This window comes from Scyliorhinus canicula, chromosome 6, assembly GCF_902713615.1.
Source record: "Scyliorhinus canicula chromosome 6, sScyCan1.1, whole genome shotgun sequence".
NCBI lineage: Eukaryota > Metazoa > Chordata > Chondrichthyes > Carcharhiniformes > Scyliorhinidae > Scyliorhinus > Scyliorhinus canicula.
Window position 1 is genome coordinate 107,527,279 of NC_052151.1, and position 27,388 is coordinate 107,554,666.

Below are 27,388 nucleotides of genomic sequence, written 5' to 3' on the forward strand. Positions count from 1 at the left end.
CCCCAGGGTGCGCGGTGTGGCTAGCAGCGCAGGCATACTGCGCGGGAGCGGCCCCAGGCAGGGGGGTCGGTTGCGGGGTCCACGAGGGGTAGGATGGGTGGGCTGCGCGGCGGGCGGGGTAGGATTGTACGTTACGGGAAGCGACCGTCATAGAGAGCGCTAAAGTCTTTGTCGCCGCAAGATCGAGTGTGGCCCCTTCCAGCAGTCGTTGGCGGATGGGGTCCGATGCAATATCGTCACAAAGGCATCTCGCATGAGGAGATTGGAATGTTCCGTGGCCGTGACGGCCTGGCACTCGCAGTCCCGTACTGGAGGGATAAGGGCCCGCCAGAAGTCCTCAATCGACTCACCCGGTTGCTGGACGCGAGTGGCGAGTACATGCCTCGCAAACAGAGTGTTTGTCGACTGGGCATAATTTTCTTTGAGAAGTTCCATGGCGCGGGCGTAGTTCGGCGCGTCCTGTATCAGCGGGAACACGCTGGAGCTCAACCTTGAGTAGAGGAGTTGAATTTTCTGAGCTTCCGATGGTGTAGTGTCCGCTGAGGTGATGTAGGCCTCGAAGACAGCCAGCCAGTGGTTAAAGTCTTTTCTGGCGTTAGGCGATTGCGGATCCAGCTGCAGGCAGTCGGGTTTAATTCTGATGTCCATGATGCGGAAAATCTCACGGTAATAAATTGATGCGCTAACAATTGCACACAAAGACAGGAATCGGTACAAGAGAGGCTTTATTACCGTGAGATGTTATTTCTTCGACTGCAGCTGTAGAATGGCAGCTCAGGAGCACTAATGAATATTTATACTGCTCCCTGTGGGCGGAGCTAGCCGGCAGGGGCTTCCAACAAACCTGTAATAGTAGGTACTGCTGTACATCCCCTAATACAGGCACACACATATATATATACAGTGGTGGATCACCACAATGGGCCACTGTGTGGCTTCACCCACAGGGGGAGATGTGGAGCATGTATGGGCTCCGCCCATGGCTTAGCCCCTTATAGGAAGTATAAGAGCAGCTGACCTGCAGGACCGCCTTCAATAATGTACCAGTCACAGGCAGGCAAAGTTGTAAGCTGATTAAAACCACTGTTTACTTCGACTCGAGTCTCCAAGTGAATTGACGGTCGCATCAAGGGGATGGGGGGGGGGGGGGGGGGTGCGCAAATCATGTTCATATGTTTTTGTCCTGTCCAAAGCTGGAGGATTACTGGAAGGGGTTTTTTAGGGCAATCTGTAAAATGGTGCATGTGGAACTGGACCCAGGCCCTCGAGAGGCCATATTCGGGGTGTCGGGTCAGCCGGGTTTGGAAACAGGTGCAGAGGCAGATGTTGTAGCCTTCGCCTCGTTAATCGCCCAAAGGCAGATCCTGATGGGATGGAGAGCAACCTCTCCATCCTGTGCCCTGGCGTGTCGGGGGGACCTTTTGGAATTCTTGACTCTTGAGAAGGTTAAGTTCGAACTGAGGGGAAGGACGGAGGGGTTCTACAATTCATGGGCATTATTCATTATGCACTTGCAAGAACTGGATAACATCGAACATTAGTTGGGGGGGAGGGTTGGTTGGCAGGGTTGCGGGGAGGGAGACTGTGTGTGTTAATGGTGACTATGGGCGATTCCTGATTCCTTTTTGTTATTTGTTTATGTGAACATGCGGGCTAATGTTTGGGGTTTGGTGGGAGGATGGGATCATTGTTATGATATGGGGATTGACATTATATTCGTTACTGATTATTGTTTATTGTTGGTGGGTGCAAATTTGGGAGAAAATGTGAGAAAGGAGAATAAAAATATTTTTTAAAAAATGATAAAACAGTCCACTTCCTTGATGAACCATTCACCAACTCAAATATCGCTGCCGTTACTCATCGGACTCTTCGGATGATCGCCCGCTACTCGCCTCCATGACGCTCGACCAATCCCGTCCCCACACCTGGCTACCGCTTCAACGACGGTGCTCATCAAAGAGGCCCAGGCAATCGTTGAAGCTATTCGGCATTGGAGGCATTACCTGGCCGGCAGGAGATTCACTCTCCTCACTGACCAACGGTTGGTAGCTTTCATGTTCAACAACACGCGGCGGGGCAAGATCAAAAATGATAAAATCTTGAGGTGGAGAATCGAGCTCTCCACCTATAATTACGAGATTTTGTATCGCCCTGGCAAGCTCAACGAGCCCCCAGACGCCCTCTCCCAAGGTACGTGCCAGCGCACAAGTAGACCAACTCCGGGCCCTGCACGACAGCCTTTGTCACCCCAGGGGTCACACGATTGTACCACCTCGTCAAAGCCCGCAATCTGCCCAACTCCATCGAGGACGTACGGGCAGTCACCAGAGACTGCCAGGTCTGTGCGGAGTGCAAGCCCGCACCTCTACCGGCCGGACCGCGCACGCCTGGTGAAAGTGTCCCGCCCCTTTGAACGCCTCAGCATGGATTTCAAAGGGCCCCTCCCCTCCACGCAACACATATATTCTCAGTGTGGTCGATGGATTCTGCAGGTTCCCCTTCGCCATCCCATGCCCCGATATGACGTCTGCCACCGTCATCAAGGCCCTCAACACCACCTTCGCTCTGATCGGTTTCCCCGACTACATCCACAGTGACAGGGATCCTCATTCATGAGCGATGAGCTGCGTCAGTTCCTGCTCAGCAGGGGTATCGCCTCCCTGGGGAAACGGGCAGGTAGAGAGGTAGAACGGGACGGTTTGGAGGGCCGTCCAGCTGGCCCTACGGCCCAGAAACCTCCCAGCCTTTCGCTGGCAGGAGGTCCTCCCTGATGCACTACTCTCCATACGGTCTCTACTGTGCACCGCCACAAATAACACACCCCATGAACGTGTTTTTACCTTCCCCAAGATGTCCACATCTGGGGTGTCACTCCCGACTTGGCCCACAGCTCCAGGACCGGTCCTTCTACGTAGGCATGTCCGACTCCACAAGGCGGACCCCTTGGTGGCCAGGGTACACTTGCTCCACGCCAACCTCCAGTATGCCTATGTGGAGTTCCCCGACGGCCGTGAGGATATGGTCTCACTCAGGGACCTGGCTCCCTCAGGTTCCACTCCCACACACTTCCCCACCCATGCGCCACCCTCCCCTCCCCCGGCGCTCCCAATATTAGCCCCACCATGTCCATCCCTCCTTCCCCTGCCCACACTAGAGGACGAGGAAGATTTCAACATGCTCCCGGAGTCACCCGACTACTGGCCAGCACCAACACCGCCAGCACCGATATCGGCGACGCCAGCACCAACATCGCCGCCACCGTTACGTCGCTCTACCGAACCGTCAAACCACCGGACCGACTTAACCTCGGACAGGCACCGGACTACCAAAATGGACATTTTTTTTCCACCTCCCCACTGTAAATTATTTGTAAATCTGTATATAGTTCCATACCACTCCCGCCGGACTCATTTTTAACAAGAGGTGAATGTGGTGAACCACTGTGCACCTGTATTAGGGGATGTAAGGTAGGACCTGCACTACAGGTTCACCGGTAGCCCCTGCCGGCTAGCTCCGCCCACAAGGAGCCATATAAATATGCGTGTCCTTCTCCTGATCAGCCATTTCGCCAGCTGCAGCAGGAGGCCACGCATCGAGCTGTAATAAAGCCACAGTTGTACCAATCTGAGTCTTTCATCCAATAGATCGTGCATCAGTTAGTCAGCCATTTATTTGCCCTCTATGATAAATTCCTGTTTGTGACTGTAATTAGAAGATGGAAACTCTTCTTCTTCAAGAACTCTGAAAGAACTGATATAACGACAGCAACCCAGGCCATATAAGTGGAATTGTGGACAGACTTCATTGCTGGAAAATATATTTTTGAGAATTAACTTTGTGGACTTAATAGTTTGGCGCGGCGCCCATTTGGCACCGGTGAGAACCGCTCCAGCGCCGTGCTGGCCCCCAGTGGGGGCCAGAATCGGTTGTCCCCGTTACCGTTCCAGCCAATGAAGTGTCTCATGGCAAAAGTTAAAACCAGCAACGTTGCTTCGTGCACTGACATCCTGGAAACAATGAATGTCCTGTTGACTAACTTTGGCCACCTGCATGTTCAGCATCTTGGGAGCAGCTTTAATTCTACAGCCATCTGGACTCAACATTGAGTTCAACACTTGTAACCTCTGCTTCCATCTCGTTCGATCTTTTCCTTTATCCTGCATTCAGATTTTTTTAGACATTCATGCCTCATTTAGACACAACTTTGGTGCTTCCTGCCCTTTGCCCCTTCCACTAGCTTAAAATTTCTATCGTACATTTCTTTCTTCAGTTCTTCTGAAAGGTCACCTCGACCTGAAACGTGAGCTCTGGTTCTCTCCACGCGTGCTGCCTGACCTGCTGCGTGTTTATAGCATTTTTTGTTGTTTTATGGAAATGTTATTGCAGTTATTATTTGAATTTTCTGAACATGTACTGCAAGCGACTAAAATGACTCTTACTGGGTGTGATTCGAAAAAAAGACGATCAACGCGACATAATTTTAGATCTCTAGGAAGGCTGAGCTTGGCTACAGGTTTTAAAGTCGCTTTTCATAACCGTTTAAACTCCTTTTGTGAACAAAAATGGCCAACAAAAGTAAACTGTCGCAAACGCGCGTTTGCAGCAGCTTATCTTCGGCCTGTGCGCTGTATCTGTATTGGAGTCCGGAGCAGTCTCAGACAGCCGCGTGCTGCCCCAGCCTGGACACCAGTCCCCAGCCTGTCCGCTCCTCGCCCCGCCTGCAGCAACACTTCTGAGGGATTGGTTCATTCCCAGCAGGGGAGGGGGCGTGCTGACGGCACCTTTCCCCTAGCCTCCTGCCTCTTATATTCTTCTCACATTGTGTGCAGCCGTTGCGTTTTGTGCTATCAAAGTAGGTAAAGGCGAACACGATGGATCTGGAGAAAGGTCGGCAGGGGTACGAAGCGCGTTACTCCAACGAGGAGCAGCGGGCGTCCATGCTAACCCCAGTCTCGGAGCCGCCAGTGAAGATCCGAACACACCAGCACGGCTCCAAGTACCGAGTGATCATTGCGGTGAGTGCAGCGACTGAGCGGCGCAAGGGAGCGCTAAAGGGTCACCCAGCGTGGAGAGAGAGGATCACTGGGGCTGAGTGCCATCCAGCATAGAGAGAGAGACAGTGGATCACCGGGCGGGGGGTGGGGTGGGGGCGGTGTGATTGTCACCCAGCAGGGAGAGATAGAAACAGTGGATTACTGGGACTGAGGGCCACCCAGAATAGAGAGAGAGAGAAGAGAGGGACAGTGGATCACTGGGGCTGTGTCACCCAGCATAGATAGACAGTGGATCACTGGGGGTGAAGGCCATCCAGCATATATAGACAGTGGATCACTGGGGCTGTGTCACCCAGCATAGATAGACAGTAGATCACTGGGGGTGAAGGCCATCCAGCATATATAGACAGTGGATCACTGGGGCTGTGTCACCCAGCATGGATAGACAGTGGATCACTGGGGGTGAAGGCCATCCAGCATATATAGACAGTGGATCACTGGGGCTGTGTCACCCAGCATGGATAGACAGTGGATCACTGGGGGTGAAGGCCATCCAGCATATATAGACAGTGGATCACTGGGGCTGTGTCACCCAGCATGGATAGACAGTGGATCACTGGGGGTGAAGGCCATCCAGCATATATAGACAGTGGATCACTGGGGCTGTGTCACCCAGCATGGATAGACAGTGGATCACTGGGGGTGAAGGCCATCCAGCAGAGAGAGATAGAAACAGTGGCTCACTGGGGCTGAGTGTCACCCAGCATAAAAAGACAGTGGATCACTGTGGGGGCGAAGGTCACTCAGCATAGAGAGAAACAGTGAAATGAAAATCGCTTAATGCCACAAGTCAGCTTCAAGTGAAGTTACTGTGAAAATCCCCTAGTCGCCACATTCTGGCACCTGTTCAGGGAGGCTGGTACGGGAACTGAACCGTGCTGCTGGGCTGCCTTGGTCTGCTTTAATAGCCAGCTATTTAGCCCAGTGTGCTAAACCAGCCCCTGGGCCACTGGGGGTGAAGATCATTCAGCAAAGAGAGAAACAGTGGATCACTGTGGGGCTGAAGGTCACTCAGTATAGAGAGAGAGAAAGAGAGACATTGGATCAATGTGTGGGGCGAAGGTCACTCAGCATAGAGAGAAACAGTGGGTCTCTGTGGGGGTGAAGGTCACTCAACATAGAGAGAGAGAGAGAATTGTTTTTGAGTTCACAGGAAACCTGCATCCAACTGCCGACAGGAGTTGGCAGGTGTTGTACAGCTACAGTGTAGTTCCCAACAAACTTGTGCTTCGGTTCGTAACCAATGCAATTACTTCAAATTAGTTGATATTAATTTTTCTTTGTAGTTATTATTTTAATTCTAGTACTGTGTGCCTGGCCGATACACATGTCTGTAGTTTTCAACGTGTTTGTAGCAAGAAACAAACAGATTGTAGCAAATGGATTGTGCTTTAAATAATTGCTGATTTATGAGTGAAAGTGAATTAGGCTCATGGCTGCAACACACCCAATTCTGGATCCTTTACATTCGTACATTAAATCCTCTGGTTGAATGAATGTACATTCTCATAAGTGACCATGGTCCCCAGTCCAGAGACAGGTATCGTCCATGTGCGTGTTCTTTGTCGATCTCAATCTTACGACCAGATTATCAGGCGCAGTAGGAAAACCAAGTTCTCTTTCTAGTCGTAATATTTTCAACATTTTTGTAAAAGTTATTTTTATTAGTACCTGCTCTATAATTTCTGTTTTATGTTAGTACATTTATATGTTTTAAGTTGTCACATTTAAAGCAATTTTCTGATTACAGGCTCTTAAACATGGTTAAATCAGTTGAAATTTAAACTTTGAATGTTAAAGAAATATTCGGAATGCATTCAATGTTTTTTTGAGAGCTGATTGCTTGCACTGATTTATCCTCATTTGAAATAAGGATGTATGTATTCTGATGAGATTGGTAAGATATTTGGGCTTAACTTGACTTTGACTAAAAGGCTCTGAAGGGGGCAGCACGGTAGCATGGTGGTTAGCATAAATGCTTCACAGCTCCAGGGTCCCAGGTTCGATTCCCGGCTGGGTCACTGTCTGTGCGGAGTCTGCACATCCTCCCCGTGTGTGCGTGGGTTTCCTCCGGGTGCTCCGGTTTCCTCCCACAGTCCAAAGATGTGCGGGTTAGGTGGATTGGCCATGCTAAATTGCCCGTAGTGTCCTAAAAAAAAGTAAGGTTAAGGGGTAGGGGGTTGTTGGGTTACGGGTATAGGGTGGATACATGGGTTTGAGTAGGGTGATCATGGCTCGGCACAACATCGAGGGCCGAAGGGCCTGTTCTGTGCTGTACTGTTCTATGTTCTATGTCCTATGTAAGTAGAGTTGTACGGACTCAAAATGTTAACTCTAGTTTCTCTCTCCACAGATGCTGAGTTTTTCCAGCATTTTCTGTTCTTGTGTTGACTAAAAGGGTGGGGCTCTGGGCATGATTTCAGGTGTAAGTTCTAAGTTGCGCACTATATAAAGAATTGTTAACATTTTGGGTTCCCTCTATTGACCCCACAGTGTTATTTGCACAGGCACACTGACTACTCCAAGCTCCACATCACCACTGCCTCTCTGCACTGTCTCTGATTTGTCATGTTGCTTGTCTGGCATCCAGTATGGGATGAACAGAAATGTTTACATCGAATTGTTGAACAAAAATAGCCTCCTCCTCCTTGTCTTCATCTCCTCCTTGTCTTCATCTCCTCCTTTCTCCCAAGTTTGATTATCTAGCTCCTTTAGATACATATCACTGTGTCTAATTTCCTGCTATCTGGATGGGGAAGTTTCTCCTGAATTACTTATTGCAGTGTTTTTCAAACTTTTTTTCTGGGGAGCCGCTTTTACCAACCCGGCCAACCTTCGGGACACAATCCGGCCAACCTACGCGACCCACGCCGGCCGACCTTCGCGACCCACGCCAGCCGACCTTTGAGGCCTACGCCAGCTGACCTGCATGACCCACCATTTTCTCTTACCTTGTTTGCTGTTGACAAAAATGGAGGAAATGGTTTTGGGTCCCTTTGGCCCTCGTACACGCTCCTCCAATGGAACCTGTTGGATGAAGGTGAAGCTTTCTGGTGTCAGAAAGTATGGAGTCTCCATCTGTCCAAAGTTCTGCACTTTTTCCTGTAAAATTTTATCAAATAACCCCCCCCCCCCCCCGAACTTGTAAAAAAATAAATAAAATGAATAAAATAAATGAATAAACCCTCCCCCGAACTTGTAAAAAAAAAATGAATAAAATAAATGAATAAACCCCCCCCGAACTTGTAAAACAAAAAGCTGCGACCATTAACCCTTTATCTTCTCAGATTGTTCTAAAATCATTAAATAATACAAATAAAGATCTACCCTGCTCCTTCTCCATATCCCTGCAAATGCTTTCTCTTCAAAATTTAATTAATTTCATTTTGAATGTTATTATCAAATCATTTTCTACTATCATTTCAAGCCATGCATTCCACATCACGACAGCTGTCTGTGAACACATTTCCCGTGCGTTGCCCCTACATTGTTTTACGCACCTTGTGCCCGTCTGATAACTGACCCTTCTGCCACTGGAAATACTTTATCCTTATGTACTCTTGTCGAAACTGCTCATAATTTAAAAAAGCTGTGTCAAATCCCCCTTGGCCTTCTCTTTTCCAAGGAGAGTAATCTCATTTTACCTACACTCCACAGATTACAGTATGTTATTTCTCATTTTTGGCACCATTCTAGCGAATCGTCTTTGTACTTTCTCGAAGGCCTTGACATTTTTCCTAAAATCTGATGCCCAGAATTGAACACATTACTCCAGTTGAGGCCAAAGAACTTTCATTCCATGCTTCTCTTAATAAAGCCAAAGATCCAAAGTACTTTTTAAAAAAAAACTTTCTCAGCTTAGCCACCCCCTTCAAAATATTTGTTTACATACACTCCCAAGTCTCTCTGTTCCTGACAATTGGGAACAGTGTACATATTGCCCACCTTGTAAATCTTTTTTGCACTTTCTCCATTGCCTCTGCCTCTGTAGCTCGAAGAATTAGCCTGTTCCAGGACTTGTCTGGCTTAAAAGATACAAACCAGTGTCCACAATATTATATAAAAATGAGCACTTGTTCAACCACATTTAGACCACTGCAACTTAAACATTTAAACAATTCTATTGTGCTAGTTTGAAGAAGAGTAGTAGAGTTCTCCCCAGTGGCCTGAGCAATATTTATCCCTAAATCATTATCATTAAAACAGATTATTTGATGTTTATTACATAACCATTTGTGCGTGTTTGCTGTGTGAAAATTGGCTGCGGTTTCCCACATAGGACAGTGACTATGTTGTTGGCTATCTTTGGCTATAATGTTTTGGGATGTCCTGAGATTATAGGAATGCTATATGAATGCAAGTCTATCTTTCTTCCAATGGTTTTACTTAGTTCTTAAATCAATAACATTTTTGTGGAATCATTGTCATGCATCAGAAGCACACCTTATTGATTCTAACCATATCAGCAAATTCAGTCAGAAGCTTGTGACTTGAAATAACTCGCGACATTGTGAATTCTTTCACCTTTTTATTAAAAAAATAATTGTACTGTGGAGGAACATTTGGTTTCAGAGGATAGTGGAGCTGAGACTGTTTTACTTGGGCCAGAGAAGGTTAAGGACAGATTTAGTAGATGTGTTCAAAATGATTAACTGTTTTGATCAGAATAAATAATGAGAAACCATTGCCAGAAGGGGAATATTCAAGGGACATAGATTTGAGTTAATTGGCAAAGAAGCAAGGAAAGTTGACGAGAATTTTTTCATACAAGTTGTTACGATGGAATGTACTGCTTGAAAGGCGTTGGTTGAGACCATAAGACCAGAGGGAATAGGAACAGGAGTAGGTCGTTCAGCCCCTCAAACCTGTGCCATCATTCAGTAGGATCATGGCTGATCTGACATTCCTCATGTCCACTTTCCTGCTCTTTCCCTGTAACCCTTGATTCCCTTACTAATCAAGAACCTATCCAATTCAACCTTAAATATGCACAAGGGCTGCCCCCACAGCTCTATGGTAAGGCGTTCTAACGACTCACAACCCTTTACTCTGAGACTATGTCCTCTGGTCCTAGACTCTCCCATGAGGGGAAACATTCTCTTAGCATTTATCGTGTCAAGAACCTTAAGAATCCTACATGTTTCAATGAGATCACCTCTCCATACCAGGGATCATCCCAATGATCCTACTCTGAACCGCCTTCGATGAAATAATATCTTCCTTAAATAAGGGGACCAAAACTGCTCACAGTATTCCAGATGCAGTCTCACCAGTATCTTGTACTGTTACAGCAAGATGTCCCTACTCTTATACTCCAACCCCCTTGCAATGAGAGCCAACATTCCATTAGCCTTCCTGATTACCTGTTGCAACTGTGTGCTAGCTTTCTGTGTTTCGTGCACAAGTACCCCCAAGTCCCTTTGTGTTGCAGCGTTTTGCAGTTTTTCTCTATTTAAATAATACTCTGTTCTCTTGTCCTCCCTTCCAATATGAACAACTTCATATTTCCCTACATTATACTCCATTTGCCAACCTTTTGCCCACTTAACCTATCAATATCCCTTTTCAAACACTTTGTGTTGTCTGCAAATTTGGCTACAATACATTTTCTTCCTTCCTCCAAGTCATTCATATATATTTTAAATAGTTGTGGTCCCAGCACTGATCTCTGTGGAACCCCACTGATTACAGGTCGCCAAACTGAAAATGAACCCCGTATCCCTACTTGCTGTTTCCTATCCATTAGCCAATTCTCTACCTATGCCAACATCCTACCTCCAATGCCATGGTCTCTTTTCTTATACCTTAATCTTTTGTGAGCACCATGTCAAACACCTTCTGGAAGTCCAAATACAATACACTTACTAGTTCCCCTCTATCCACTCAGGTTGAGACTTTCTCGAAAAACCCTAATGAATGAATCAGACACGATTTCCCTTTCATGAAGCCATACTGACTCTGCTTGATTAGATTATGATTAGATTTTTCCAGAATTTTATGTTCGACGAATCAGTCAATAGTTAGCCGCTTTCTGCCTCCCTCCCTTTTTGAATGGGGGTGTCACATTGGCAGTTTTCCAAACCTCCAGTACTTCTGTGGAATCCAAGGATTTTTGGAAAATTTCAACCAATGCGTACACTATTTCTGTCGTTACTTTTAGGAACTTAGGATGCAAGCATCAATGTCAGGGGGCTTATCTGCCTTTAACTTAATACTACTTCTCCAGTGATCTTTGTCTAATGCTACTTCTCCAATGATGGTGATGGTATTTAATTCCTCCCTCATATTTTTTTAGAGTTTATGTGATGTACGAAGTATCCTCTACGGTAAAGACTGATGCAAAATATGTTTAACTCCTCTGCCATTTCCTTGTTCCCCATAACTTGTCCCCGGATTAATTTCCTAAGAGGCCTATGTTTACTTTGACCTCTCTCTCTCGTTTAGCACACTGGGCTAAATCGCTGGTTTTTAAAGCAGACCAAGGCAGGCCAGCAGCACAGTTCAATTCCCGTACCAGCCTCCCCAAACAGGTTCCGGACTGTGGCGACTAGGGGCTTTTCACAGTAACTTAATTGAAGCCTACTTGTGACAATAAGTGATTTTCATTTTTTCATTTTCATTTCTTCCTTTTTATATATTTGCAGATTCATTGTCTTTCAACTGGTTTCTGCCCGATGTCTCTCAATTTGTTATGATTCTGGACAAGATACCCAAAATGGTTATGCTCCCGAATGAGAAGGGATGAACCTTCTTTATCCAACTTTATTTGGTCACAACAAAGTTAATTTAAAATCATCGCTTCTGTCATTGATACATTTTCCCAGTCTAAATGTATTTATTTATGTTTTAAAAGGAGCCAATTCAACCACGCTTTCTTGAGTTAAAGAGTGAGTTTATTGGTGACTAAGAACACAGAAAAAAATGCAACACATTGCATGTACACATGTACGCATGTACACAGATTTGAAATGAGAAGTGAGTCCAAAAGTAAAGTTAAAAAGATATATTGATTGGTCTTTGGCTTGATGGTGAAATGCTGGGGGGGGGGGGTAAGTTGGGTGATTCCGGTGGCGCTAACTTTGGCACTTTAAGCTGTTGGGTTGGAGATTTTTGATTCTGCAGTTTATCTGAAAAGTGTTGTTGTGCTTCCTTTTCGACTGTGACTTTGCTGACTTGTGACTTGCTTCCCGCAAGAGAGAGACTTTTTTACCTACAAGCATAGGGATGCCTAATGGATGTTGTACAGCTCTGACCTTCACAGCACACTAGCACAGTAGAATTAGAACACTAGACGAGCAGACAGAGACTGGGGCTGCAGTTGGTTTTAACTGGAAGGGGAAAAACACAAATGTTTATTTTCTCCAGAATTGCTTTCTTTCAACTCAGACCACGTCCACAGTCTTGGATATAACTCACAGGAGATGATTTCTGCTGAGATGGCAATCAGCCTCTATTATTTCCTCAGATTATGGTCTGGATTCTTCCACTCCGCCCGCTGCAAGAATGCCACGGGCGAGACGCCGACAATGGAAAAATCCATTGACCTCAAGTGGGATTCTCCGGTCTATGGGCGAATATGGCTAGAGAATTCCCACCCTATAGTTCAGTTTTTACATTGCATCTCTTCCTTTGACATGTTTCTGTCTGAAATGGTGTGACATTCTGTTCTCTCTGGACTAGTTGGTCAGGTGTAATCCAGAAGTGATTTTCCAGCAAGCTGTTACTTTGCAGTCTCAGACATTTTTTTATTTTTTGTCCTTTTTCAAAAAAAAGACATAGCTTACTTAAAAGTTCATGATTCGGAGCTTACTTAAAAGTTCAATGATTCGAGTCTATGATCCTTTGTCATGACAATAGTAACTTTTTCAAAAGGGAGTAGGATATACAATTTGATTCTCTCAATTCTGCATTGAGAGTATCTGCCTAGATGTTGTGCTTAAGTCTTTGTCAGGTGTTCCTATAAACTGCCGCCAGTCTGTAATCTGAGAATAGTTTCTACAAGATAAAACGCTGCAGCTTTATGTTCTAGCCATTCCTGCTGGTGGGAGCTTCCGGTCCCGCTAATGACAATCTCCCACCCTGGGTTCCCTGGCGGTAGAGGGTGCGAACTCAGGAAATCCCATTGATAGAGCTGGGACCCACTGATCCCACTGTCAGCCAGTGGCATGCTGCCTTCCGCCACCGCAAAACATGCCATGGGGGTGAGCGGAATCCCACCCATTATGTGAAAATGAAATCCACAACTAGAATTAACACAAAGAAGAGCGATTGTTAGTTTACTTTGAATTAATTTTGGTACAATGGGTTGTTAAATTTCAATCCTGGTGAATGAGGCCTTTGACCTCACCACTCTCATGCCATGTTTGCTGCACAAAACAGGACAGATTGATGCCAAATTTGAACAGTCATAAATATATTTGTGCCGTGAGTATTCAGAATACCCAACTGACATAATTTCCTTCAAATCCTGATTGGATAGAAGGTAAGTCAGCAAGTGACAGCTGCAGATTTTGCTCTAAATTGTCATGCACCTAAAAACATGGCTGTTTCCTGAAGCTCTGGAATTGCCATCCCAAATCTTTCTTCATCTCCTCCTTAAAACTTACCACTTTGATCAACCTTTTGGTCATTGCCCAAATACCTCATCCTGTGGCTTGACTTGGGAGTCCTAGTTCAAGATTTTCTTAAGGTTAACGTGCATGTTCAGTCGGCAGTTAGGAAGGCAAATGCAATGTTAGCATTCATGTCAAGAGGGCTAGAATACAAAACCAGGGATGTACATTTGAGGCTGTTTAAGTCTCTGGTCAGACCGCATTTGGAGTATTGTAAGCAGTTTTGGGCCCCCTATATAGGGAGGATGTGCTGGCCTTGGAAAGGGTCCGGAGGAGGGTCACAAGAATGATCCCTAGAATGAAGAGCTTGCCATATGAGGAGCGGCCCTTGTACTCATTGGAGTTTGGAAGAATGAGGGGAGTTCTTATTGGAATTTACAGAATACTCAGAGGCCTGGATAGAGTGGACGTGGAGAGGATGTTTCCACTAGTAGGAAAAACTAGAACCCGAGGCCACAGCTTCAGACTGAAGGGATAATCCTTTAAGACTGAGATGAGGACAAATTTGTTCAGCCAGAGGGTAGTGAATCTGTGGAGAAGGCTGTGGAGGCCAAATCACGGATTGTCTTTAAGACAGAGATAGATAGGTTCTTGATAAATAAGAGGGTCAGGGGTTATGTGGAGAAGGCAGGAGAATGGGAATGAGAAAAATATCAGCCATGATTGAATGGTAGAGCAGACACGATGTAACGAATGGCCTAATTCTGCTCCTATGTGTTATGGTCTCATGATGTCACGTTTTGCCTGACAATGCTCCTGTAAAGCCATTGGTATATTTTACTATATTAAAGGTGCTACATAAATACAAGTTGCTGTTGCATCCCTAAACTTCTTTCTCTGCAGTGTTTCCCTCTTCCCTGTCCTCATGCACCTTTCCTCTTGCAGGGATAAAGAGCAAGAAATTCAGATTTGTAGCATCGCTGGAGATGGTGTAATGGAAGCTGATTGCTTCCCTGGGGAGCATGCAACATTTTCAGTCACTTCCAGACTGGTCCGTGCAGCACACATCTTTATGACAAGTGCTTGTGCTGTTGTCCTTATCATAAGGTCATGTGGTGATATGCATCACTGTAAATACACAAGGGGTTAATGTAAATACACTACAACTAACTAAACACTAGAGGGAGCACAAGAGACGTCATGACATGCAGACATACAGCTAATGAACACATAGAATAGGACACGACCAATGAGCAGTCAAAACACCCAGAGGTGACACTACCACAAGGGGGCATTACACAACCCATATAAAAGGACAGGGCACACGTGCTCTGTCTCTTTCCACAGGCGACACTTAGAGAGTAGGACAGGGGCAGATCAGAAGCATCACACCCACCACGTGGCTTAGAGCAGACTGGTTAGTTAGACTGAGTTACTATAGCAAGATTAGCAGGAGAGTCGAACTCATAGAGAATTGTGCTAATGGTTCAATAAATCTCATTGAACTTACTTCAAAGTCTGGAGTATCTTTTGGTCAAAGCTGCATCGAGTTGCAGCCTGTGTTATCACAGAGTACATAACACATCATGGTACCAGGGGTGGGCTCAACCAACTGACCTGCTTATTTTCCACATTTGAACTCTGCAGGTCCATATCATAAATTTGTATGTCACTCTCTACAGATCAAGTGTTCAGCTGTGTGATGAACTTAGCACAAGTGTTATTTAAAGGGCCAGTCACCCAACCTGCAAGCAATGTGATTTTGAAGAACCTCTAATGTTGTAAAGCGTCTGAGAGTGTTTTTGGAGGTGTGGTAAGTTCCTGGTTTAGGCAGGGAGTATTGCTGCATCCTCACAGGGAGGACTGAGGAGGAGGTGATACATCCAAAATGTTGCATACATTTCTAATATCATGATTCATATGTTTTAGGAGTATAATTGTGTTAGTTTGGGAATTGACTTTTTAAATGTAAGGTAAATGGGGATGGGGAATGCCCTAAGTTTGAGAAACTGAGGAACACCCGTAAGATAATGACCAGTCAAAGGATAGTCCATGTTTACTTAAAGAGATTAAGAGAGTTATCAATGTGAAACAATAGACCACAGGTGGTCTTTTAGTTTCGGAATGAAGCCAGTAAGATTGCAGCTGTCCCTATTAAGTATATTAATTATTCATGTGATTCCCCAGATCAAAGAGATGTTGGAGAGCAACTGATAAGTAAAGAGCGGGTTTGAAAATTGTGCATGATTAGTTTGCATCTCTATCTTGGACATCCTAGGTGTGCCAGTTTGTCATGGTGATAGATTGCAGGGAGATTTATTTTTTGATTGTGGTTTATCTATGTTTTCTCACAGAGACAGGCAATTTACATATGGAACCGGAACAGCTTGGAAATGGGAAAGAGAGAAAGCTGACTGGAGCTGTAGACAACTAAGCAAAAGGCAGTGAAGCCATGCGTGAGATGGGATATGAACAATCAGGAGAATTGAAAGAGAATTGGTGGGTCGCCTGGCCAAATCTTAGTGGAAGAGCCCCAAGAAATCTTCTAGTACGGAGAATAGCAGGAATGCTGAGGAGAATAAAATTAATTTCTGAGAGCTGTAGCAGCATTGGAAAGGGTGCACAAGAGACCTACCAGGATGTTGCCTGGTATGGAGGGAAGATCTTATGAGGAAAGGCTGAGGGACTTGAGGCTGTTTTCATTAGAGAGAAGAAGGTTAAGAGGTGACTTAATAGAGGCATACAAGATGATTAGATCGGGTTGACATTGAGAGCCTCTTTCCTCGAACGGTGATGGCCAGCACGAGGGGACATAGCTTTAAATTGAGGGGAGATAGATATAGGACAGATGTCAGAGGTAGTTTCTTTACTCAGAGAGTAGTAAGGGCGTGGAATGCCCTGTCTGCAACAGTAGTGGACTCACCAACACTAAGGGCATTCAAATGGTCATTGGATAAATATATGGATGATAAGGGTAGATGGGCTTTAGATTGGTTTCACAGGTTGGCGCAACATCGAGGGCCGAAGGGCCTGTACTGCGTTGTAATGTTCTACACCTGGGTTTGGTTCCTGGAGAAGTGCAGAAATCTGCAAGGTCTTATGGAAAGTATAGGAAAACTCTTGGTGGAAATAAAAAATAGAGTGACAATTGACCCATTCAGAAATTCAGGTTAAAGGAATATGTTTACAAACATTAGGTTGCAATTTCCCCAAAAATGACTGTCATTTTGAGCAGGTTTGGTGGGATGATTTCCGCCAGATGTTTGGGCATGATCCAAACTGGTATTCACCCACATTTAGATGGATTGGCCATGCTAAATTGCCCCTTAGTGTCCAAAAAGGTTAGATGGGGTTACGGGGTTAGGGTGGAGGCATGGGCTTAAGTGGGCTTCTCTTTCCAAGGGCCGGTGCAAACTTGATGGGCCAAATGTCCTCCTTCTGCACTGTAAATTCTACAATGATTCTATGACTCCTCCAGCCATCACTCAAGACTTTACATGGCCTCTTGCATTTCTGCTTGATATTGCCCTGCCTGTCTGCATCTTCATCAGGTCTCCTAGAGCCAAGTCCAGAGGCTAATCAACTGCTTGAATCTGAGCAAGGGTCTGGTCTCTGGCAGTCTTTCAAATGTCTGTGACCTCAGCTATCAGTTTCCCCTCCAGCTGTGAACCATTGTCAGTGATATGCTCTTCAGGTTGTGACTTCTAGCCTACTCTTACATGTGCATCCACTAAAGTTAGTGTATCTGTGTTGGTGGAGGGTGCAGGAATATTGACGGTGCATCCTCTGAGGCATCTTCCTCAAGTGGTGGGGTTGGAGATGGGGCTGTGTCTGGTGGCCTTCCCTATTCTTGCTGGTACCAGAGACAGAGAAACAAAAGATTTAGTAAATGCCTAAGCCAGTTCCTTAATTATTCTGTGGATGCATCTGACAACTGCAGACTGAATTTATACCCACTGGCATCCTGGAGGAGTCCAATCTCACCTCCAGCATGCTCCTACTCTTCCCAGGTAGCTTGGTGGCTTGCTCCTCAAAACAGGTGAGGACCAGAATGTCCAGATTGCCACCTCCATCTTGGCTCGCTCCCTCTTATTGTGGACATTTTCATCCTGCAGACAGACAGAAATTGAATATCATCTCAAAGAACAAAGAAAAGTACAGCACAGGAACAGGCCCTTCGGCCCTCCAAGCCCGTGCCGACCATGCTGCCCGTCTAAACTAAAATCTTCTACACTTCTTGGGTCCATATCCCTCTATTCCCATCCTATTCATGTATTTGTCAAGATGCACCTTAAATGTCACTATCGTCCCTGCTTCCACCACCTCCTCCGCCAGCGAGTTCCAGGCACCCACCCTCTGTGTAAAAAAAAAACTTACTTCGTACATCTCCTCTAAACCTTGCCCCTCGCACCTTAAACCTATGCCCCCTAGTAATTGACCCCTCTACCCTGGGGAAAAGCCTCTAACTATCCACTCTGTCTATGCCCCTCATAATTTTGTAGACCTCTATCAGGTCGCCCCTCAACCTCCGTCGTTCCAGTGAGAACAAACCGAGTTTATTCAACCGCTCCTCATAGCTAATGCTAATGCATAGGTAATCTCAATGGGTACATGAGCAGTTTAGGAGCATATGTGCCTGTGGCACCAATCCCCAGCAAGTGATCAGCATTCAGGATGTCTTACAACTGGTAGATTGAAAGTATGAAGTAGTTGGCACACATTCAGTGCACATGTCTCATCTTCTGCTGAGTTCTGCAGCCCAAACACCTGTCTGACATCCCTTCAGGAGAATGATTGTCGTAATTTATCATTAGACAATGGGAGATCTGATAGGGCTTGATTTTGTTTTCTCTGGTGAAGCATTTGCAATTCTAGATTTTTGGGGCAGCACGGTAGCATTGTGGATAGCACAATTGCTTCACAGCTCCAGGGCCCCAGGTTTGATTCCGGCTTGGGTCACAGTCTGTGCCGAGTCTGCACATCCTCCCAGTGTGTGCGTGGGTTTCCTCCGGGTGCTCCGGTTTCCTCCCATAGTCCAAAGATGTGCAGGTTAGGTGGATTGGCCATGCTAAATTGCCCTCAGTGTCCAAAATTGCCCTTAGTGTTGGGTGTGGTTACTGGGTTATGGGGATAGGGTGGAGGTGTTGACCTTGGGTAGGGTGCTCTTTCCAAGAGCCGGTGCAGACTCGATGGGCCGAATGGCCTCCTTCTGCACTGTAAATTCCATGAAAAACTCCACTCATACTGTTTGTCCTGTAAAGACCAACCATTCTTCTGCAAAATATATGCCGTGATTGTGAACCTGCCTCCACTTCACCTGATGAAGAAGCAGCGCTCCAAAAGCTTGTGATTTCAAATAAACCTGATGGACTTGAATAGCATAGTGGTTAGTACTGCTGCCTTACAGTGCCAGGGACCCAGGTTCGATTCCCAGCCTGGGTCACTGTCCTGTGCAGAGTCTGCACGTTCTCCCCGTGTCTGTGTGGGTTTCCTCCGGGGTCTCCGGTTTCCTCCCACAAGCCCCGTAAGACATGCTTGTTAGGTGAATTGGTCATTCTGAATTCTCCCTCAAGTGTACTCAAACAGGCGCCGAAGTGTGGTGAATAGGGGATTTTCACAGTAACTGAATCACAGTGTTAATGTCAGCCTACTTGTGACAATAATAAAGATTATTATTATAACAGCTCTGTGCGTGTACCCACATCACATGGACTGCAGTGGTTCAAGAAGGCAGCTCACTTACACTTTCTCAAGGGTAATTAGGAATGGGTAACATAATAAAATGCCTCAAGGTATTTCACAGCATTAGGAAGCTAAATCTGACACCAAGCTCCAAAAGCAGAGATTGGGGTAGATGACCAAGAGCTTGTTTAAAAATAGTAAGTTTTAAGGAACATATGAAGGTGGAAAGAAAGACAAGAGGCCAAGAGGTATAGGAAGGGGAAGCCAAAATGATATGAAGTAAACCAGGTTTATAAAATGGATAAATGCAAGACTTCCTTATTTTTATTATCCATCCCCCAAGCACCAAAGGTCAAATTTTAATTTGCCTTCCAAGTTGCTTTGTGTTCCTGCATGCTGACTTTTGTGATTTATGTTCAAGGGCTCTCATGTACTTCTGCAGAAACACATTTTGCAGTCTCTCTTTCTTTAAATAATATTTTGATTTTTCTATTCTTGTCAAAGTTGAGAATCACGTATTTCCCACATTTGACTCCATCTGCCAAACCTTTGCCCATTCACTTAACCCATCTATTTCTGTTCTCCTGCCAACTTGCTTTCTTACTTATCTGTATTGTCAACAAATATGGCTACAATAATCGGTCCCTTCATCCAAGTAATTAATGTAGATTGTAAATAGTTGAGGTCCCAGCCCCGATCCCTGTGGTACTTCACTAATTACTGCTTACCAGCCTGAAAATATCCCAGTTATCCCCACTCTCTGTCCTCTATCTCAGTTAATATGTCACTCTAATACCATGGCTCTTGTGCATTGGCACTTTATTAAATACCTTTACAAAATCAAAATGCATTACATCTACTTGCTATCTGATTTGTTCTGTCTGCAATTTGGAGTTTAAAATAGCTGCCAAATCCTTTTGGTATCTCACCAAATGTTGGGGAGTATTGATCTATATGTTGGCCGGTTTAGCTCAGTGGGCTAAACTGCTGGTTTGTGATGCAGAGCGAGGCCAAAAGCTCAGGTTCAATTCATGTACCAGCTGAGCTGATTCATGAGCCTTCTCAACCTTGTCCGTTGCCTGAAGTTTGGTGATCCTCAGGTTAAATCGTCACCAGTCGGCTCTCCCCCTCAAAGGGGAAAACAACCTATGGCCATCTGGAACTGTGGCGACTTTACCTTTAACTTTATATGTTGGCGGTGGAGTACTTCATCAGCAAATGAACCAAACAGGCATAAAAACTGATCAACTTGTACTTCTGACTTCCTATTTAATACTTTAAGTCTCCGGTAAATTATTGTCTGGTTTAGTTCATTCTTTCCTTAGCCAAACTGCGTCTGGCTCATCTAATTAGTTGTCCATGGCCGTATTACTTTCTTGTTGCTGCCTTAAATCTCATTGCCCTTTTAAGCTCATTTGTGCAGTAACCTTTTTTTTTACTCGCCAGTCTGTTTTTTGCTCTCTGATTTTCCCATGTATTTGTTTCAGGATCCCCACAACCATAGCTCTTTTAAAAAAAAAACTTGGAAACAATTACTGTAGCAATTTCTTCTGCTGTGCTCTGTAGGTTATCTGCCTTTGCTGAATGTCTTGCACTCTGGGAGACTTGGCGCACTAGCAGTCCAATTGTTCTTTTTTTGTTAAAATCATTAAAACTGCAGCAGCTCAGTCCTCCGAGCTTCAGTACCAATTTCCAGGTGATTCTTCTTCCTTCGACTCTGCAGGTCTCTTTTATTGAAGGCCCCATGCTTTGGGAATTTTGACGGTCACACACTGTTTGAAAGAGATGATGCGAGCTGTTAACTGCAGCAATTTTCTCCAGTGGACAAAAAAAACAGCAACCCAACTGAAAAGGGTTTTCTCTCCCGGGCTTTTTCCCTTCTTTCGTCCTGTGCACAGGATTTCTTTCCTCACCACCCCCTCCCCTGCAGTCCTCTGCTCTGCCCATCTTTTGTTATTTAACTTGTTTCAACTTCAGTGCAGCTTTGCCACCACTTCTGCCATCTGCTGAGCCAATGGGGTTGCCACCTATTTTGTAATGTAAATGTACATGAGTTTCTGTATTTTTGCCCACTCTCTTGCGAGCTGACCGGGTTCTCCTACTCTCTGCAGGAGTATTTTTAGTAGTTTTGCTCGCACGTCTTTCTGATCCAACCATGTTTTTGCACTCTGCGTGGTTTTTCTCATCTGTTTTTGTTATCTGGCCAGTTTTGTTTTACTCTACATCACTGAGGGGTCTTGCAATGGAATTCCACTCACTGTGTGGATTCCTCAACTTCCACGTGTGCAGCAAAGCTTCTTCAAAATTTTCTTTAATTTTTCTTCTTAGAGGCATGTTTCTCCAGTTAGGCTTCAACTGCTTTCAGTCTTTCATACCTTGGGATTCTGCTCTAGGTTTTTCATTTAAAATGCCACCATTCATATCACTGCTGATCACCATGATGTGCCCTAATGCATACGCTGATACTTTTGGAAGCAACCACCATTTCCAACCAACTCTGTTGTATTATTGTGTCACCACTGAGCACTATGTTACATTATTGTTAATCTTCAACTATTTACAGATCCCAGGTTTGGCATGCCAAGTGTTGGTTCTCCTTGCTGGGTGCTTCTGGGAGTGTTTAGAGTCTATTACCACATGACTGTATGCATCATACTGCGGGCAATTCTATTCTTCATTGTCAGAGAGATCTGAGCGTGCAGTTCCACAGATCTTTGAAAGTGGCAACACAAGTGGACAAGGTAGTCAAGAAAGCATACAGAATGGTTGCTTTCATTGGACGGGGCATCAAATATAAAAACTGGCAAGTCATGCTGTAGTTGTATAGAACCTTGGTGAGGTTGCACTTGGAATATTGCGCACAATTCTGGTCTCCACACTACCAGAAGAATGTGGAGGCTTTGGAGAGGGTGCAGAGGAGGTTTACTAGGATGTTGTCTGGTCTGGAGGCTTTTAGCTATGCGGAGAGGCTGAAGAGACTCGGACTGTTTTCATTAGAACGATGGAGGTTGAGGGGTGACCTGATAGAGGTCTACAAGATTATGAGGGGCATGGATAGAGTGGATGGGCAGGCACTCTTTCCCATTGTGGAGGGGTCAGTCACCAGGGGGCATAGGTTTAAGGTCCGTGGGGCAAAGTTTAGAGGAGGCGTGTAAGGCAGATTTTCTTACACAGAGGGTGGTGAGTGCCTGGAACATGTTGCCACAGGAGGTTGTGAAAGCAGATACATTAACGGCGTTCAAAAGGCATCTCGACAAATATATGTATAGGATGGGTATAGAGGGATACAGCACAAGGAAGTGCTGAGGGTTTTGACCAAGGGTGGTATCAGGACTAGTACAGGCCTGGAGGGCCAAAGGCCTGTTCCTGTGCTGTATTGTTCTTTGTTCTTTGTCCTCCAGTCCCAAGTTAACCCTTGCTCTGCTGAGCACCTTTTTATTACAATGACATGCAGGCACATAATACAATACATTCCAATTCTTGATTACAGCTAATTCTGGTATGTTAATTGTATCCTCCTTGGTAAAAACTGATGCAAAATACCTGTTCAATTAATCTTCCATCTCTATTTTCCATTCCATTATTAATTAAGTGAGCAACACCCACTCTGTTAACTTGAAAAAGTATATCTATACAGACCATTGCTATTTGCCGTTATATTTCCAGCTAGCTATCTCTCATTCTCAATTTTGATCAATCTTTTAGTGACTCTTTGCTTTTTAAAAATATTCTGTCCAATTTTCTGACCTGCCATCCACCTATGTGCCGTTTCTTTAAGTTTGATACAACAATTAACATTTTTGGTTAACCACAGTTGGTGGGTCTACCCACTGTATTTTTTATTTTGTTTTGGAATGTATCTATTCCGTGTTTTCTGAAATATTCTGTTAAATATCTGCCACTGCAACTCTATTTACCTATCCCTGAACCTATATTGTCAGTTTGCCTCCGCTTGTTCTGCTTTCATGCCCTCATAATTGCTCGTACTTCAGTTGAAAATATTAGCTTGGACGCACTATTCTCTCTCTCAAACTGAATGTAAAATTCAATCATATTATGATCACTGCTTCCTAGCGGGTACCATCACTATAAGGTCATTAATTAATCCTATCTGGTTTCTCAACACCAGGTCAAGTACAGGCCGGTTCCCATTTGGCTCCACCATGTCTGATCTATGAAAACTTTGTATGAATTCCTCATCTAGGCTGCCTTTGCCGATCTTGTTATCCCAGTCTATATGTAGATTTAAATCCCCCATGATAATCGTTGTACTGTTCTGACAAGCTTTCATTATTTCTTCCTAGCCTTTCTAAATGTCACATAACCTTCAATATTCAGATCCTACCTATATCATTCTGCAGCCATATCTCTCTAATGGCTATTCAATTGTATTTATTTAACCCTATTTGCATTATTAATGCAATGGTTTTGTTTCATATGCTTCATGCATTCAGATACAAAGCCCAAGGTTTTGCCCTTTGATTATTTTTGTCACCTCCAGCCCTATCTACGGTGCAGACTCGATGGACCGAATGGCCTGCTTCTGCACTGTAGGGATTCTGTGATTCTATGATTCCACTGATTTACTCTTAGAATTATATTCTTTGTTCTCTGTCTCTTCCTTTCACGATTTGTTTATCATTTCCCATATTAATACCTTCCTCTCTTACCTTGGGCGAAATTCTCCGACCCCACGCAGGGTCGGAGAATAGGCGGGAAGCGGCGTTATTTCCGCTCCCGCAGGTTTTTGAATTCTCCCGCCGGTCATAAACCGGCGTTGTGCAAATCCCGCCGGCAGCCTGTGAAAACAGCTGGCGCCGGCGGGATTTCATTTTTTTAAAACTTACCTCAAATCTCCGGCCCGGATGGGCCGAAGTCCCGCCGCTGGGAGGCCTTCTCCCGCCGCCGAGGTTTAAACCACCTCTGGAACGGCGGGCTCAGCGGCGCGAGCAGGCCCCCGGGGTCCTGGGGGGGGCGGGGGGGCGATCGGACCCGGGGGGGTGCCCCCACGGAGGCCTGGCCCGCGATCGGGGCCCCCCGCTCACTCCGCGGGGCAGTGCCGTGGGGGCACTCTTTCTCCCTCCGCGCCTCCACGGCCTCTGCCATGGCGGACGCGGAGGAGAACCCCGCATCGCGCATGCGCCGGCAGTGACGTCAGCGGCCAGCTGCCGCTGACGTCACTGCCGGCGCATGCGCCGACCGCCGAAAGCCTTTCGGCCAGCCCCGCTTCCGACTGCGCCGGGTGTTTGCGCCAGTCTTCTGGTGCAAACTGCTCCGGCGCGGGGCTGGCCCCCAAAGGTGGGGAGAATTCCCCACCTTTGGGGAGGCGCGACCCCTGAGTGGTTGGCGCCACTCCCCTACGCCGGCACCCTCCGTCACGCCGGGTAGGGGAGAATCCAGCCCCTTGTCTGTGATTTTGATGTATCGTGCCAGGCATGGTAGCACAATGGATAGCACTGTTGTTTCACAGTGCCAGGGTCTCCGGTTCGATTCCCAGTTTGGGTCATTGTCTGTGTGGAGTCTGCACGTTCTCCCCGTGTCTGCATAGGTGTCCTCCGGGCGCTGCGGTTTCCTCCCACAAGTCCCGAAAGACATGCTGTTGGGTAATTTGGACATTCTGAATTCTCCCTCTGTACCCAAACAGGCGCCGGAATGTGGCAACGAGGGGCTTTTCACAGTAACTTCATTGCAGTGTAAATGTAAGCCTACTTGTGACAATAAAGATTATTCTTATCATCACATCTTCTCACATTTCATCCCTTGCCTGCACCATTTAGTTTAAAACCCATTCTACTTCACCAGTTATGCAACTCACAAGTACACTGGGCCCAGCATGGTTCAGATACAGACAGCCCCAATGGTTCAGCTCCCACTTTGACCTGGTATTGAGCAACCAGATAGGATTAATTAATGACCTTATAGTGAAGGTACCCGTTAGGAAACAGTGACCATAATATGATTCAATTTTACATTCAGTTTGAGAGAGAGAATAGTGCGTCCAAGCTAGTATTCGTCCATGTGCCCCACGCGCCGGAGCCCACTTCTCCCACACCAGTCCTTGAGCCTGCATTCATTTCTCTAATCCTATTTGTGATATGTAAGGGCAGCATGGTAGCATAAGTGGATAGCACTGTGGCTTCACAGCGCCAGGGTCCTAGGTTCGATTCCCCACTGGGTCACTGTCTGTGCGGAGTCTGCACGTTCTCCCCGTGTCTGCGTGGGTTTCCTCTGGGTGCTCTGGTTTCCTCCCACAGTTCAAACACGTGCAGGTTAAGTGAATTGGCCATGCTAAATTGCCCTTAGTGACCAAAAAAAAGGTTAGGTGGGGTTATGGGGATAGGGGGGAAATGAGGGCTTAAGTAGGTCGGTGCAGACTTGATGGGCCGAATAGCCTCCTTCTGCACTGTATGTTCTATGTGGCAAAGGTAATAATGCAGAGATTATTACCGTTGAAGTTTTGCTTCTTAATTTGTTGCCTAGCTCCTTTCATTGATTATGCAGAATCTCTTTCCCTATTCTGCCAATGTCATTGATTCTTTAATGGACCAGGACTGCTGGATCCTCCCCCTTCTGCTGTACGTTCCTCGCCAGTCCTGAGCAGATGTCCTGAACCCTGGCACGTGCAGTCAGCACAGCTGTCTGGACTCTTGCTCTTTGCTGTTGAGAACAGTGTCAATCCCTTCCCTATATTATCCCCTACTACCACTACATTCTTTTTTGCTCCCGCTGCTGGAACAGCTTCCTAAACAGATGACCCTATTCTGTGACAGCCTTCTGGGACAAAGCGTTCAAGCATTTCTCTCCCTCCTGTATGTTGCGCAGTGTTTGCGATTCCTCTTCTGGATCAATAATCCTGATCCAGAATTACTCTAGCTGCAGATTCTTTTGTCCTCGACCACTTTATAATGTCCAAAAGCTCAAACACTCCACAAATAACACATGTTCTGCAATGCTACTTTAATTACTTTCTTATTTAACTTATAATAGCTCCTACTACAAATTTCTATGCCTATATCACTTACAGCTAAAAGTTGTATGTTTCTTGATTGCACAGGTATGTTTTATGCTTTTATGGGATGTGGGTGTCTCTGGCAAGGTCAGCATTTGTTATCCATCCCTGACTGCTGGCGAACTGAGTGGCTTGCGTGGTTATTTCAGAGGGCATTTCAGTGTCAGCCACATTGCTGTGGGTCTGGAGTCACATGCTGACCCGAGCAGATAAGGATGACAGATTTCCTTCCCTAAAGGGCATTAGTGAACCTGTACTGAACTCTATAGACAGTTATATGGGAAAGATAAGGGTTATGGACCAAATCCGGGCAATTGGGACTAGCTTAGTGGCAAAAACTGGGCGGCATGGACAAGTTGGGCTGAAGGGTCTGTTTTCATGCTGTAAATCTCTATGACTCTCTGACTCTAACCAGCTTTTGTTTTACAACAATTGACAATAGTTTCATGGTCATCATTACTGATTTGAGTTTTCACTCCAGATTTATTAACGGAATTCAGATTCCGCCTGCTGCGGTGGGATTTGAACCCAGGACATTCGCCTGGTCTTCTGGATTACAAGCTGAGTGACATTCACACTGTGTCACCTTATTTATTTTAATTATTTTATTTTTTTATTGATTGTATTTTAAAGTTTCAGTAGATCTACCGCAACCCTGCGCCCTAAGCTAGCTATTAACAGATCGGGTTGGATTCTCCGTCAGCGGGATCATCTGTTTTGCCAGCAATACACTCACGCCCATGGATTTCCTGATGGCACAGGGGTATAGAATCATAGAATTTATAGTGCAGAAGGAGGACACTCGGCCCATCGAGTCTGCACCAGCACTTGGAAAGAGAGCCCCATGCCTCCACCTATCCCCGCAACCCAGTAACCCCACTTAAACGTTTTGGACACTAAGGGCAATTTGCCATTGCCAATGCACCTAACCTGCACATCTCTGGACTGTGGGAGGAAACCGGAGCACCTGGAGGAAACCCACGCAGACACTGGGAGAACGTGCAGACTCTGCACAGACAGTGACCCAAACCGGGAATCGAACCTGGGACCCTGGAGCTGTGAAGCAACTGCGCTAACCACTGTGCTAC

The 27,388-nt window shown here is 45.7% G+C and overlaps 1 protein-coding gene across 5 annotated transcripts in view; it reads left to right on the forward strand.

Annotated features, from left to right (window-relative positions):
* Nucleotides 1-4,688: 4,688 nt before the first annotated feature.
* Nucleotides 4,689-27,388, forward strand: part of LOC119967378 (venom phosphodiesterase 2-like) — a 192,065-nt gene continuing 169,365 nt past the window's right edge. For 3 of the 5 annotated variants that reach the window (XM_038799870.1, XM_038799869.1, XM_038799871.1), the window contains exon 1: nt 4,689-5,018. In XM_038799870.1, the coding sequence (XP_038655798.1) occupies nt 4,875-5,018 (144 nt within the window). In that variant the 5' untranslated portion in view covers nt 4,689-4,874. The remainder of the gene's footprint in view (nt 5,019-27,388) is intronic. The other 2 variants (XM_038799867.1, XM_038799868.1) reach the window with 2 other exon arrangements.